Source organism: Lichenostomus cassidix, chromosome 14, assembly GCF_008360975.1.
Source record: "Lichenostomus cassidix isolate B80296 chromosome 14, HeHo_3.0, whole genome shotgun sequence".
Lineage (NCBI taxonomy): Eukaryota > Metazoa > Chordata > Aves > Passeriformes > Meliphagidae > Lichenostomus > Lichenostomus cassidix.
This window is the reverse complement of record NC_139495.1, coordinates 7,445,530-7,459,006: the sequence shown is the minus strand read 5'-3', so window position 1 is coordinate 7,459,006 and position 13,477 is coordinate 7,445,530. Positions and strand designations below refer to the sequence as shown.

Genomic DNA, 13,477 nt, shown 5'->3' with positions numbered 1-13,477 from the left:
TGGAAGCTTATCTGTTTGAAAAGAGTTTGATACTGAAAAGATCAGCAAGAGAAGGGGTAATTTGCCAAGTTTGGCCATCACACTCAAGCGTTAGGTTTCAGATGCAGACCAGAACTCACCACCAGTGTCTGAGCTTCCACTGGCTGTGGCAAAGCAGCAGACCCCAGCAGCTGCTCATTTCTTAATGGGTTCCTTTGCAGCCCTTAAAATCCAAACTAAAGTTATCTTCAAACACAACCTCACAAGCTTCTAGTGAGTCTGCAAAATGAAATCTGCCGTGAGAGCAAGAAGTTTGTTTAATGTGATTCTACCAGAAGAAAAGTGAACAAAATAAGGTTGTGCTCAAACCTGGTTGCAGTAGTGTTTTAAACTTCCTTTTTCCTGTATTACAGCTTTGTTCTGAGAGATTAATTTTTCTCTCCTTCACTCAGTCAGAACAGAGGGGAAACATGTTGGATATTTTAAATGTAATGCCATTTTTGGAGCAGAATAACAAGATATTGGATTCGATTTTTCAGAGCAATAAAAAAACATTGAAAAATGTAATCTGGTCACAATTTCAGCATCTGATTATATTTAAGGACATTCAGATTTCAAATGTGAGTACTTTTTGGAAAAGTAATCCACTTTGAAGTGAAGTAATCAGATTTTTCCTGTAATCTATTTATTCCATGTAAGTAATACATTTTTTAATATAATCCAATTATGAACTTGGAAAGCAATTGATTTTAAAAGCATAATCCTGCAACAGGTTCCTGGGTTTTGGTACTGGTCTGTGCTGGGCTTTAAACAGATCTGGCTAGATTTTTTCCTGAGCCCTGGCAGTGGCACAAATTGGTGATTGCAGCAGGGAAGGGCTTGCTCAGGAGGTTTCCTCTCTGCTGCAGCACCGACTGCTCAGACTGCATATTGGGTTAGTCAGACTTGCCAACATGTTATTGCAAGGACACAAAACCTGAATTTGACCAGGAAAAAAGGAAGAAACAAACTGGTGAATCAAAACATTTCTGTTTGATGTGTGGGCAGGAACCCTTGCTCTGCCTCACTGCCCAGGGTTTCAAGCAACCACGCAAAGCCCCTCAGTTTCTCCAAGTTCAGGTTGTGCTCAGATTCAGTGGTGTGTTTGTCCTGCATTACCGACTTGAGGAATTACTGAGTCAACTAACCGATATTCTCTGTTTCTCTAAAACAGAACTTGTTCTTTCTGTTGGGCTATTCTTTTGTAGTGATGTGCTACCTGCCAGCTAAATCCCAAAAAGACCTGTAGCTTTTAAATTTGCAGGCTTGCCACAGGAAAGGAGCACAGCTTGGAATGAAACTGCCAAGTGTTGTTATTTCTCTGTACAGACAGGTTGGGGTTTGTTCAATAACTATCAAAAATGATCTCTGCCAACATTCAGAGGAAGAAACAGAGAAACACAGAGTGATGCTCGGTGCTATTTGCTGTTGAGCTCCTGGCCAGAACATGCTCATCCTGGACTTTTGTGTATTCCAGCATCCTGTTTCCTATCAATCTTAAGAGGACAACCTTCTGAATAAGGGTGGAGGATACCAATTTTTGTTCTGCAGCTTTGAAGTATTTCTAAAGCAATATATTCTCTGTAACTTTAAAGGTTTTTGAAAGAAGTGATAGAAGAGGGAAAAATGGACTGGCCCTTATTTGTGTATCTGCAGCACTGTTACCGCAAGCCATGATATATGTAACTCTGTGCCAAATATTATTTTGTGAGAATGTTCTTTAAACACTTTTGATGATCAGAGTTCTAGCTCTAGCCAGTACTGAGTTATATAGAGTTTCAGGATTAAATATAATCAAGGATTTCCTGGACTCAAGTGTCAGTTCAGACTGTGAGATATTTCCATCACAGTGAAGCCATTACGTGATTATGGGCACAGCAGAGGTTTAGATCATCCCTGCTAGGTCACATCTCACATTTCTTGTTACCTCTCTGTAGCCCTTGCACTTCACACAGTGCTGCTATAGCACTTCATTCAGAAATTATAAGTAGTAGTTGAACTCTATGACCAAGGCTGTATTAAATAGGAGCACAAAACCACCAGTTGGAAAAAAAAAAAAAAAAAAAAAAAAAAGCATGGGGTTATTTCTCTCCAATTTTCCTGGTTCTGCTGTAAACCTACTATGTACTACCCATAAACATATCTGCTGTCATAGCAGGAGCCTGGGGGAAATAGCAAATGTGCTGTGTAGTAAAGCTGTTGTTGATGACCTTTCAGGACAACTAATTGTCATTTAAACACTCTTACACACTTGTATGTCATTAATGAATTAGATACCTCTAAGGGGGTAGGAGAGAAGACAATTTGGCCTCTGCCTTGCAGGAATGGGCATGTTTGCATGCCAAGCCAAACATTTTCAAACATCAGTCCTGGTAGAGTATTTTCATCCAATTTTGAACATGCCACGCCAAAGTTTGATCCAAGAGCAATTTCAAATGTAAGAACACCATACCCACAATGAACAGTTACTCATATTTCATGTTGTTTTCCAGGCAGGACACAAAACTAAGCCTCTTAGGTTTACAGGATTAGCTGTTTTAAGATGGCAAAACCACAGGGTGATTGTTCTTTGAAGAGGAATATAATACAGGAAGGATTTTGCAGCATGATTCTTTTGGGCACAGGATATTGCCAGCTGCTTCCAAATAGTGGGAGTTACTGGTGTTACTTAAACCTCACCCCTACTGTATTTCACTACTGAAACAATAAATGAGCTGAATTACAGGTAAATTAATATTTTAATTACACAGCTGTGACCCTCAAGAAGGGAAAGTCTGTACTGGAAAATGAGGCTGTGAGATTGGCTTGTTCTTAAAAGAAAGTATTTTCAAGCTTCTCAAACCAATCTGAGTTTTAATCTAGCACATGGGGAAGAGTGACTCTCAGGGCCAGGGTTTCATACTAAAGGATGGCTGGTCCTTGTGCTTCAAGCCTGCATTAGGACAAATTAGGTACACCATGTTCCACAACCAATATATCACCTCTTCAGCTGATATTTGGGCACTGTAACATCTTTCCTCAGCACTAACAGGGACAGCAATCATTTGGCTTTTCATGTAAATGAGATCATAATAATGTCTTATAGTTTGTCCATGAGGATTTGAATTCAAAGCACTGAAGCACTGTCTGACCACAGGGGAACCAGTGAACCCAAAAGTGATGGCACAGTGGAAATACCAGGGAATGAATGTGTTAACAATGAATGTTCAGGAAGTGTAACTTACAAAAAATCAGAAGCAAACTGTATGTCCTGTAGGCACACAAGTCAGTGAGAGAGGGGAGGAAAGAAAACAAAAAATCCCATTAACCACCCTGAATCTTTGTCCTTACAATGTAAGAAGGCTGTCATAAATCATGATCACCAACATCAGCCACCAATAAACATTCACAGTTGGCCTTCATGTCTGGTCTTAGATGGTTCTCTCCTTTGTGTGACCTAGACATTGAAGGTTTTAACCCCCACACAAAAATATTTAAAATTTAATGAAAACACCAAGGGAGGTAAGAAAGCAGAGTTTTAATAAATGGGTTGCAAGGGAGACACAACTAGGGAAAAATGTCATCTTCATTTTCCAACTTCTAAAACAATTTTGAAAGAAGAGGAAAATATAAATTATGAGAGACTTGACCACGGCCTTTTCATTAAACCAAGACAAGTAACAAGTTTTGTACTTCAAGGTAAGTCTTTTCCCATTAGCAACACACAGGCTTTTATGCTAGAAATAAAATACTAAAGCTAGAAAGTTGTACAGGAAGCATATTCAAAACCCTGTTGGAAAGCAGGTTATAGCTGCACTGGTTTTGGTTGGTTTTTAGAAGTCACTGGAACAGTCCACTGTAACAACAAGACAACAGAAAGACTCACTAATTTTACTTTCAATCTGAAACAAAATTAATACTGTAAAGCTAAAACTGTACCTAAAATTAAAATTTAATTCCCCTTATCTAGTATATTATAATGGAGAGCTTCTTTCATAAGAAGTTTCCAAGCAGTATTTGAATTCCAAGTTTGACACTTTAGAAAAAAACTAAAACCAAAAACACTTTATAAAATCCCTCAAGGATTGAGTCTTTGGAAAGAGCAGCAAAAGGCTATTTGCAGGAAATTACTCAAAAGGATTCCACTCATTGACTACAGCATTTACTACAAACCAGTAAGTGCTGCATACCCAGCAAATGTAAACACACATGTAGTTTTTGATAAAACCATCTGCAATGCATGCACTGTACCTGTACTGTTCTAGAACAGTCCAATTTTAAATCATCTCATAATATTCAAGTATTCATATATTTCAAAGCAGTTCCTTCCGTTCATTTCAAGACAGCATATCCTTGTAGAGCTGTGTATATATATATATGTATGTAACCTTCCATCATACAGGACAATTATTGGCTTTACCTCATTCTGTTGTTCACACACAAAAATGTTACCAAGTTCTGCAGTTGTCAGATCACTTCCTTCAAAACCCTCTGCAACCAACTATCTTTTCCAGATCTCTCACTTCAGTCAATAATTGCTCAGAGCTGGTTCTGTGCTGCCTTTTGGCTTCTGCAGCCTCCAAATATAACAAAGGAGAGTCCATACATGTCAGGATGACCACATCTACATACACATGCACAGACTTCTGCTTTTCATGCCAGGCAAAGGAAATGCAGAAGCTGTAGGAGAACAGCAAGCTTCACCAGAAAGGTGATGCACTCTTGAGCATTCTTAATTTGCTGTAATGTCAGTTCCACCTGCTACAAGCATTAAAATTCTTACACATGTGAATTCTAAAACCAGGATTTCAAAATAAAACCCACTCTCCTCATTCCAACACCCTTTCAGAACTCTAGGGCAACTTTTTTTATATGTTTGGATTATGTTTACCTTTCCCTTACATCACATTTTCTACACTGTCGGTGCATCATGCCCTTTGGGCTCAGGCTCTATTTCACTTTGACTCTTGTCCTCTTCTTTTACTTCTTTAGAGCTCTTCTCCTCCTCCTCAGTTTCTGGTTTTATTACCTCTGAGTTCTGTTTTTCTGTCAGACTTGATGGGTTTTGTTGTGCATCTTCTTTGTTGGTCTTCACCACCTCCTGCAGATTGTATTTTCTGAACAGAACATAGTCCCTCACCACACTCAAGCAACAGACGGTTTTTATTATTTCCACCACAACTGTGTATTGAGGATTACTAAGATCAACTTTGTTTTCTGGATTGAGGCTGCCCACGATTCCTGTAAAAGAAGATGCAGTTTAGAAGACGCTGGGAAAACTGTTAAGGAGCATAAGCACATCTTATTGAATGGATAAAACTTAAGAGAGAGAAGGCAAGATGCCCCTCAGTTATAGCCAATTATTGAATTTTGTAATTCCTTAAAATAGCAGAGCAGAGCAGAACTCTCAGAATATACCACCAGTAGGACTGAGGTAACTGAAAAATTATCCCACTGCAATTACTGAGAAACAAAACACTCGAGTAAGGTGGAGCCATTTTATGAGCCCAATATTGAACAGAAATAGTAACATTATTATTTCAATACAGCATCCAGAGAAAAAGCCTGATAGCAGACATTTCAAAGCCCACATAAGTGACATTGCAAATTATATTTCCCATTGTTCTCTCTTCTGCTTATTGTCTCTTAAGACATCAACACAAACAAGGAATACTGATGTCAAGCTTTTTTCAAGTTTTAGAGAAGCTCTTAAAATTCAACATACAGCTTTTAAGCAACAAGTGTGTGTGCCCATTAAGACTACTTTTAATAGCCTGACCCACGCTGTGCGTGCAATATACTCGTGCTTGTAAACTTGTTCTGTTTCATGTGAAATCCATACATACCTGCCAATTCCTTAATTACTTCTTCCCTACTCATATGGCTGTTATTACGAGCTTTGTAAACAATCTGGAAAGTACCCTTGTTAGGGGCTTTAAACCAAGGCTCAAAAAACGTTTCCGTGTACTTTTTCATATCCTCCATAAAAGCCTTGCAAGTTCCAGAAATGGGCAGCATGCGCAGAATGACTCTCGTTTTCTTCTTTTTAGTGGTGTGCATATCCTTTAGTATATGGTGCACCAGGTTCTCAGGTTCTACAAGAAAAACAGCTGGATATGAGCAACAAATTGAAAGCATCATCTCCCCTCTTCCTCTACTAAATAATAAGCTGGGGAAACGCACACCCGGCTGCACTGCTGTCAGCCTCAAATCCTTTTATGTAAAGAGTTGTTTTACTAAACCAAAACTGGACAAAGATTATTTTGTCAAAGCAGTTTCCTCTACCTTTAGCTCCTTCACTAATGACAAAATTCAGTGGCACAGCGGAAGGGAAGGGTATTTGGAAGTCACACTCTGTGGCCTTTCCCCAGCAGTGCTTAGAGCAGTTTGCATTACTCAGCATCAGCTGCAGTCCCACCTATGCCCTGGGTTCTGATGAAGACCACGTTGTTGGCACCACTCTCCACCGACTGGAACCGCCGCAGGTTCTGCTTGGTCGAGGCACGGATCTGGCCAACCTCCTTCTTCAGGGCTGCCTCGACATCGTCCTCATCTTCCTCCCCGTCGCTTCCAGACAGCCTGTCCTCGGGATCTGAAAACTTCACACAGGCACGATGTGCTGGTGAGCACCGAGCAGAGGCGCGCAGCTCACAGCCCGCGCTGCCCGGGGGACAGGGGCTGGGCCGGGCCTTGCTCCTGTGCTGGGGTTCGCCCACAGAACCCGGGACTGTCGGGGCGTGGGGCACACACACGGTTCGTTCCACACACGCGGCAGGTTCCACACACACGGTTCGTTCCACACACACGGTTCATACACACACACGGTTCGTTCCACACACACGGTTCATTCCACACACGCGGCTCGCTCCGCACACACGCCGGGAGCCGAGGCCTCGGGGTGCCGCTCCGCCGCCCCGCCGCACGCACCTGCTCGGGCCCGTAGAGCAGGTCCCCGTACTCGCCCAGCAGGCTGTAGGCCTCCCCCACGCACTTGCGCTCGTTCATGTTGCAGGTGATGAGGATGCCGCGCATGCCGGCCTCCAGCTGCCGCCCGCCGCAGCGGGGCCGCTTGGCCCGGCCGGCCGCCGCCGCGAAGTGCCCCTTGGGCCGCCGCTTGCGCGCCGCCGGCTCGGCCGCGGCCATCGGGCAGCTCCGCCAGCACCGCCGCGATGGCGTCAGCGCCGCGCCCGCCCCGCGCCCGCCCGGCCGGCACAGCGCCGCGCCTGGAGCGGCGGCCGCGGGGACCGACCTGTGGGGAGCGAACCGCGGGGACTGAACTGCGGGAACCGGGCCGCCGGGGATCGATCCGTGGGGACCGAGCCGCCGGAGCGCGGGTCACGGACTCTGTGGCGCGCTCAGCCGCGGCCAGACTCGGTCAATCGGTCACTCGTAGCCCTTGATGCTGTCGCTTCCCCCCAGCTCCGGTTGCAGAGTTGAGGTCTGGTGTGTGTTAATGATTCCGGGATTGCGCGGAGAGGAGCAGGAGGACGATCGCTAGAGGGGAGCGAGCAGCCCTCGGTCCTGCTCTGCAACGCCGCGTCCCACACCGAGCAGGTGCCGCAGGGACGGAGAGGTGCTGCGGCCACATCCCTGCCGGTCCGTGTACACGGACCAGCTAAACATCCCCAAGCTGTCACCGGGTACAGGGACCAGCTAAACATCTCCAGGCTGTCACCGGGTACAGGGACCAGCTCAACCAGAAGGTCTCAACAGGTAAACGGAGGCACAGTGATGGGTGTTAAATAAAGTATTTAATTAAATGTCACCGTCTTACATTTATTGTTACTTTGTGGATAAAAAAACTCTGTAAGAGGAGGTCACTGTACTCGCCCCATAAAGTAAGAGTTTAAAACAATACAATTGCTTCAAGAATCACTTCTGATAAGTGTGACGTCTTCTAAAGAGATTTTAAAGTGTTTCAAAAGTTTCAAAAATTTAAAAGTTGTAGGCATTATAAATATATTGAGGGAAAAAAGTGCAAATAAAATCTGTCATTGAAATCTTTAAAGATTGAACTAGTAAAAAATTTAAAATATGATAGAACAGAAATTTGAGATTTGTAGCAACAGCTGCTCATACTCTTAATTTTAGCACTTAATAGTTTTATCTGTTCTCTCACATTTCATTAAGGAACTCCTTCTTTTCCTGTTTGAGTAACTTCTCTTTCTATCAAGAACTGTCCTCTTTGTCCCATTCTGAGAATATATATCTGACATCAGTTGACTGTCCTGATCACAGTAGGCATGAAATTTAGAGAGTTTAGGATTCAGACAAAAAAATTGTATCCATTTTCAAGTTCTCATAGAGGGTCTAAGACGCAAATACTTTTTGTTGGAAGAATTTTCTGTATTACTAGAAACAGTTCCAAGCGAGGTCAAAGCTTCTGTAATCAAGGTGAGACCATTAGATTTCTCTTTCAGAAGTGCATATTCCCACTTGAAGTATCCACAGCCTTTCTTGTTACCTCCTTGCTTGCCAACAGGACAACAAAAAAATGCTTTGCCATGATTTGGGCCTGCATTTGACACACAGAGTTTTTTGGCTCTTCGACCGCAGTTACACAGAGGGGGAGTTGGTTTTCCATTTCTCACAGCTCTTACAGACTGATTCAAATTGACTGTGGAGTTCAGAACAGCAGGAGATACTTTGGGCAAATTCGAATTTCTCAAAGGTAAGGAGTGATCAAAAGAGGAAGTTTTCTCTTGATATATATGAAAAGACTGTTTTTTTGCTGGTGGGCATGTTTTTGGACTAGTTGGCTTTCTTTTAGGAGCCGCCAAAGGAGTAGAGTAATTTCCAATTAATGCTGATTGTGCTGAAACAGCATTTCCCTTTGCAGATGGTAACTTAAAAGCTGAAAATTTTGAAGTCTGCCTTTGTACTGTCCCTATATTATAGATTGTAGTGTCAGGACTTTTGTAAACAACAGACTTCAGAGGTTCCATGGGTACTACACTTTCCTCCAAACTCTGATTATCTGAACTTGTCACAGCCAATTGTTTTGAAATCGTTTTTTCTTCAAACACTGTTAGACTGCCTGCACTTGAGTCATCCTTGAGCTGGTCAGAGTGTGAATTTTGTTCATATTGAGATTCTGGTATCAAAGCAACATCTTCCCAGTCTGTCAGCAGAGACAAGCACTCAGAACTGGTGCTGATGTCCCCAGTGGAGAGAGTAACTGAGGGGATGGTGGTGGAGACAAGCACCAGCCCTGAGCCCTGTACTGGGAGGCTGGGTCTGGCTGTTCCCAGAGGCTGCCCAATGCTCAATCCCTGCTGGATGCCTCTCGATGCAATACTGGGACATGGCTGTGCCACACCACGAGGAACAGGAAATCTGTCAGTAGATGCTGCTGACGAGCTTTGGAATTGAGCATGGAATTCAGTCCTTGAGCCGCTGCTGGGTACAACACAGACATCTGCAGAGGGATCGGTGCAAGTGATCTGTTGTTCCCCAGTCTGTACATTAGAATTTATCTTGTTTCCAGGAATACTGTCGTGTTTGTTCTCAGCCAGAGAGTTTGTTTCACAAGTTCCATCTCTAGATGTTTCAGGTCTGCTCTTACTTCCCAGTGGAGTTTTGTCAGTGAAGTTTACAGTCAGTGTTCTGGAAATTAAATTACTTTTCTGATGTGCCTAGGGAGTCCATAAACAAAAGCAGATTTTGGAAAGTGAATACCCAGAAGTTTTGGGAATCAATGCACAAAATTAATAAGCGTATCAGCCTAAGGATGTTCTTTCCAAATCATAGTCAAGATGCTGGGTTTATTATTTGAATAGCTCATCTTTCATCTGTATTCCAGGCTACAAAGCAAGTAGACAGGAAGATATGAAGTAGTTACTAACCTTATCCAGAGATTTAGTAACTTTCAGCACACATCCATCCCAAATCAGCCTCCAAGCAAGACGAGCAGTATTCCGGGAATCATCCAACCCTTCAGAAGTATGGTTAGATTAATGTCTTCTTTTTAAACTGCTACTGAGGATAGTTCTTATTAGAGGAAAAATGTAATCTAGGTAAGCCTTACATAAATGGTAAGGAGTCACCGAACTGTGACACTTAGTCATCTAGTTCAAAAAAGGGAAGTGGAGGTAGAAAATTCCAAATAGTTCTCTGTGCTGAAACATCTGAAGGACTATCCATAGAGCTGAATATCTATTCACAATTTTAAAAGTCCTTGCTCTGTTTTATTAATCAAGTCCAAAAAAAATCATATTGTGCTGAAATTCTCTCACATTAACATGCTATCCAGAGCTATCAGGTAAAATCAAGTTTCTTTATCCTCCCTCTACCTCTTTTCTTTTGCATCCTAGCAATTCATAAATTGATCTTGTAAACAGTCACTCAGTAGCACTAGGAGAGATTTCAGAAATGAAGTTTGAGGTTAGAAATAACAAACTGATCTTGGAAGCATTTTGCCTTTCTTGTTTTGTTGGTTTGCTGGACAGAAAGAACATGGCATAGCCTGGAAACAATAGTTACTATTCAGAGTAATGACTAGCTACTAACTAGCTGCTTTAGGTTAGGTTAGCTAACTAAAGCTAAATAGTACTATTTAGCTTCATAAGATATATATATTAATATAGATATTAAAATTAGTATCATCATGCTTACCAGAATGTTCCCGTCCTTCAAAAGCTATCCCCAAATCCTGCAAAGCTCCATTTAGCCCTTTAGGCTTTCTATTATAGAAGGCCTAAGGAAAGAAATACAGGTGCTTAACATGAAGCATTTCAAAACCTTTCCCTAGTGAAGCAAAGCCATTTCAAAAATATCACCTTATGAATAATAAATCTCACAAGGCAATTAAGCAAGTTGGCTATCTGCATTTTTACAGTGAGGATAAGACCATAAGTGACTTAGCCTGTAAGAAATCAGAATGGAAAGAGCCATGAATCCCTTCTCTCAGTCTTAAGCAAATCCATTCTGTCTGAGCTTTGGAGTCAATTGTCTGCACACTATGGCTTACATTGATGAAAGCCTTAACAGACCAGCATTGAAGAATACAACTATAAATAATACCTTAAGATGTTTAAACTGTTGCACAATCAAAGGTATGGGCATGAATATATTTGGCATAGGTATCGATGTTTTTGTAAGTGAAAAAGGTGAGTATTACTAATTACTCCTGGTATCAGATTTGATCACTAGAAAGGGGGAATATTCACACTGTTTACCTTCAGAGACCTAATTCTGCTGCCTACCTGTAAGGTACCTGTAAGTACCTCTAAACAGACTATTATTACTTCCTACACAGCAATGTAAGGCAGCAATAAGAGCACACAAAACAAAAAGCTATGAAGCAAGGAGAGCAAAAAGTGTCAGGAAAGGAAGAGTAGCTCATAAATTCTACTAGGATTATCATTCTTTTATCAAACAACAATCTTTTCCTGCCACTCAGATTTCTATTCAAATGCTCACAGTTCTAGGGCAGTTGGTTATTGAGCAGTAACAACATGAAAAGAAAACACGTTACTCTGGTCACTGGGGCATACAGCATTGCCATGTAAGCTCAGGTACAGTCAGCTTCCATGTAAGCTCAGGTACAGTCAGCTTTTGAGGTGACAGTGTGGGTAATGTTTCAGCCTGTCAATCTTCTCACCCTGTACGTTGCTTTGAGGTCAATCCAGGAATTCAGAATGTCAGGTTTGCGCAGCTGCTTCCTTTTGCATTCATAGTGCAAACACACACCCAGGTCCCAGTCTGTGCAGGGAAAACCACAGTCAATCCACCACTACAGAACTGGCCTAAAATCCCCAAAATGTGGCCTGTGTATCCCTTCATATGGCCTAAAAGTCTGCATAAAGGGACACAACACCAACACACTGTCTGGACAGGAAGCACAGGCTGTGAAGTTGTCCATGAAAAACTGGGGTTGCTGCAGTGGGACACCAGGAGAAGCGAACCTGTGTTGTTAGTAAATTCTTCAGACAGTTAAAGATCTCAAAGACATTACATCATTTAGACACACTAAGAATGGTGACACAGTTCACTAAAGCAGAAAAATGAAACTATGTCAGACCCCAGAGTCAAAGATGCAGCGAACATGTCAGGATTCCATGGGTTTCATATTTTCAGTCTTAGCCCAATATTACACATTTTGAATATCTCATAACAGGATTTTGGTTGCCTAGAAGTGAAAACACAATCTCACTAGTGCCACCAAGTGTTATTACTGTGCACAAAAACCAACTAAAAATGGTATTTACCTGTCCAAGTAACAAAGGCACATGCTTTTGCTTCTGAAGTAGAATTACTCTGACTATCTGTATTGAATGTAATTTTCTTCTCCTTTTGTATCTTTTGAATCCATTTCAAAAACTGTGATAAGCAAATGTTGAGAGGCACCCCTTCATCAACTTGATTCTTCATGGAACAGGACAAGAAGCATGTTAGAATGCACTGAAATTCATTTGAGGTTTATTTCCTTTTAGCCCTTTAAGGGCCTCTTTAAATAAAACAGTAAACAGCAATTATACAATTGTAAAATAATGTTAAATCACAATTATACCTGTGTTATGCCAGTTAGTTTTGTACAGAATTCAGAGAGAATAGGATGCTCCTGGGGCTGGACATACATGTGGAATTCAGATTCAATCACACCCGTTGAGGTGTTTAGCAGGACTGCTGGGAATTCAACTGCAACAAACACAGAAGGAGAAGAAACAAAACAAACTAACAAAACAGAACCAAAACACAAAGCCAGAAAGGTTAAAGCTGTTCACAGGAATTATTCCGTTTTTATATGGGTCTCTGCCAACTCTGTATATTCCATGATTCTAAGATATAATATATATATAACCATTGGGTTGGAGCATGGAGCTGGTAAGGCCAAGTTGTGGGTTTGATCCCTGCATGGGCCATTCACTTAAGAGTCAGAGATCCCTGTGGGTCACTTCCAGCTCAGAATATTCTGTGAGACAGATCCATACACAGATACATACACACGTTTATATTATATATACACCTATTATGCCATTACACTGGGGCCGGAAGGCCAGTGTTGGAAGGAACACAAGGTCAGGAATACACATAACGACAACCCCTGGTTCACAGCCAGCCCGCCCGGAGCGCGGTCACTCACTGATCTCGGGGACACCCCGCCCGGGCTGTCCCCAGCACGTGGCCTCGAAGTCCAGCACGATGAGGAAGGCGAAGCGCTGCCCCGCGGCCTGCCGCGCCCCGCTCCGCGCCCGCGCGCTGCTCCGCGCCAGCCCCAGCCGCCTGCGGACACCGACCGCGCTCAGGGGCCGCCAGCCACCGCCGGACCGCGGCCCCTCCGCGCCCGGAGCCCGCCACCGCCCCGGCCCCGGCCCCGGCCCCGGCCCCGGCCCCGGCCCCGGCCCCGGCCCCGGCCCGCACCTGGCCAGCCGCTTGGTGGCCATGGCCGCGCTCCGCCGCCGTTCGAAGCTCCCGCGGGCCCGCCCCCATCGCGCTCTCGGCGCTCGGCTGCTCCGGCCTGGGCCCCGGCGGGATCCGA

The 13,477-nt window shown here is 43.2% G+C and overlaps 2 protein-coding genes across 4 annotated transcripts; both read right to left on the bottom strand.

Moving 5' to 3' along the window:
- Window positions 1-3,520: 3,520 nt before the first annotated feature.
- Window positions 3,521-7,182, bottom strand: THUMPD1 (THUMP domain 1 NAT10 acetyltransferase adaptor). Of its 2 annotated transcripts, XM_085074717.1 has the most exons (5): window positions 6,925-7,182; window positions 6,416-6,596; window positions 5,844-6,092; window positions 4,889-5,238; window positions 3,521-3,853 (listed from the first exon to the last, which is right to left on the bottom strand). In XM_085074717.1, exons 1-4 carry the CDS (start codon window positions 7,138-7,140, stop codon window positions 4,910-4,912), a joined length of 975 nt encoding a protein of 324 aa, XP_084930843.1. In that variant the 5' UTR covers window positions 7,141-7,182; the 3' UTR covers window positions 3,521-3,853; window positions 4,889-4,909. The 2 variants fall into 2 exon arrangements, with proteins under 2 accessions (XP_084930843.1, XP_084930842.1); XM_085074716.1 differs by having other exon boundaries at window positions 3,521-5,238; window positions 6,925-7,181.
- Window positions 7,183-7,726: 544 nt separating this feature from the next.
- On the bottom strand, window positions 7,727-13,470 carry ERI2 (ERI1 exoribonuclease family member 2). Of its 2 annotated transcripts, XM_085074711.1 has the most exons (8): window positions 13,360-13,470; window positions 13,082-13,221; window positions 12,509-12,636; window positions 12,207-12,363; window positions 11,600-11,700; window positions 10,612-10,693; window positions 9,843-9,931; window positions 7,727-9,632 (listed from the first exon to the last, which is right to left on the bottom strand). In XM_085074711.1, the coding sequence occupies exons 1-8, from the start codon at window positions 13,380-13,382 to the stop codon at window positions 8,289-8,291; spliced, it is 2,064 nt and encodes a 687-aa protein (XP_084930837.1). In that variant the 5' UTR covers window positions 13,383-13,470; the 3' UTR covers window positions 7,727-8,288. The 2 variants fall into 2 exon arrangements, with proteins under 2 accessions (XP_084930837.1, XP_084930836.1); XM_085074710.1 differs by lacking the exons at window positions 13,082-13,221; window positions 13,360-13,470 and adding an exon at window positions 12,965-13,070.
- Between the last annotated feature and the right edge of the window lie 7 nt (window positions 13,471-13,477).

Coding starts and splice junctions, on each gene's coding strand:
- THUMPD1 (XM_085074717.1), bottom strand. CDS start 7,140: ATGGCCGCGGCCGAGCCGGCGGCGCGCAAGCGGCGGCCCAAGGGGCAC. Junction 6,093..6,415: donor CATCAGAACCCAGGGCATAG/GTGGGACTGCAG, acceptor TTTTTCTTGTAG/AACCTGAGAACCTGGTGCAC. Junction 5,239..5,843: donor AGTAATTAAGGAATTGGCAG/GTATGTATGGAT, acceptor CTTCTTTTACAG/GAATCGTGGGCAGCCTCAAT.
- ERI2 (XM_085074711.1), bottom strand. CDS start 13,382: ATGGCCACCAAGCGGCTGGCCAG. Junction 10,694..11,599: donor ACCTCAAAGCAACGTACAGG/GTGAGAAGATTG, acceptor TTCTTTCCTTAG/GCCTTCTATAATAGAAAGCC. Junction 9,932..10,611: donor TGAAGGACGGGAACATTCTG/GTAAGCATGATG, acceptor ATACTTCTGAAG/GGTTGGATGATTCCCGGAAT.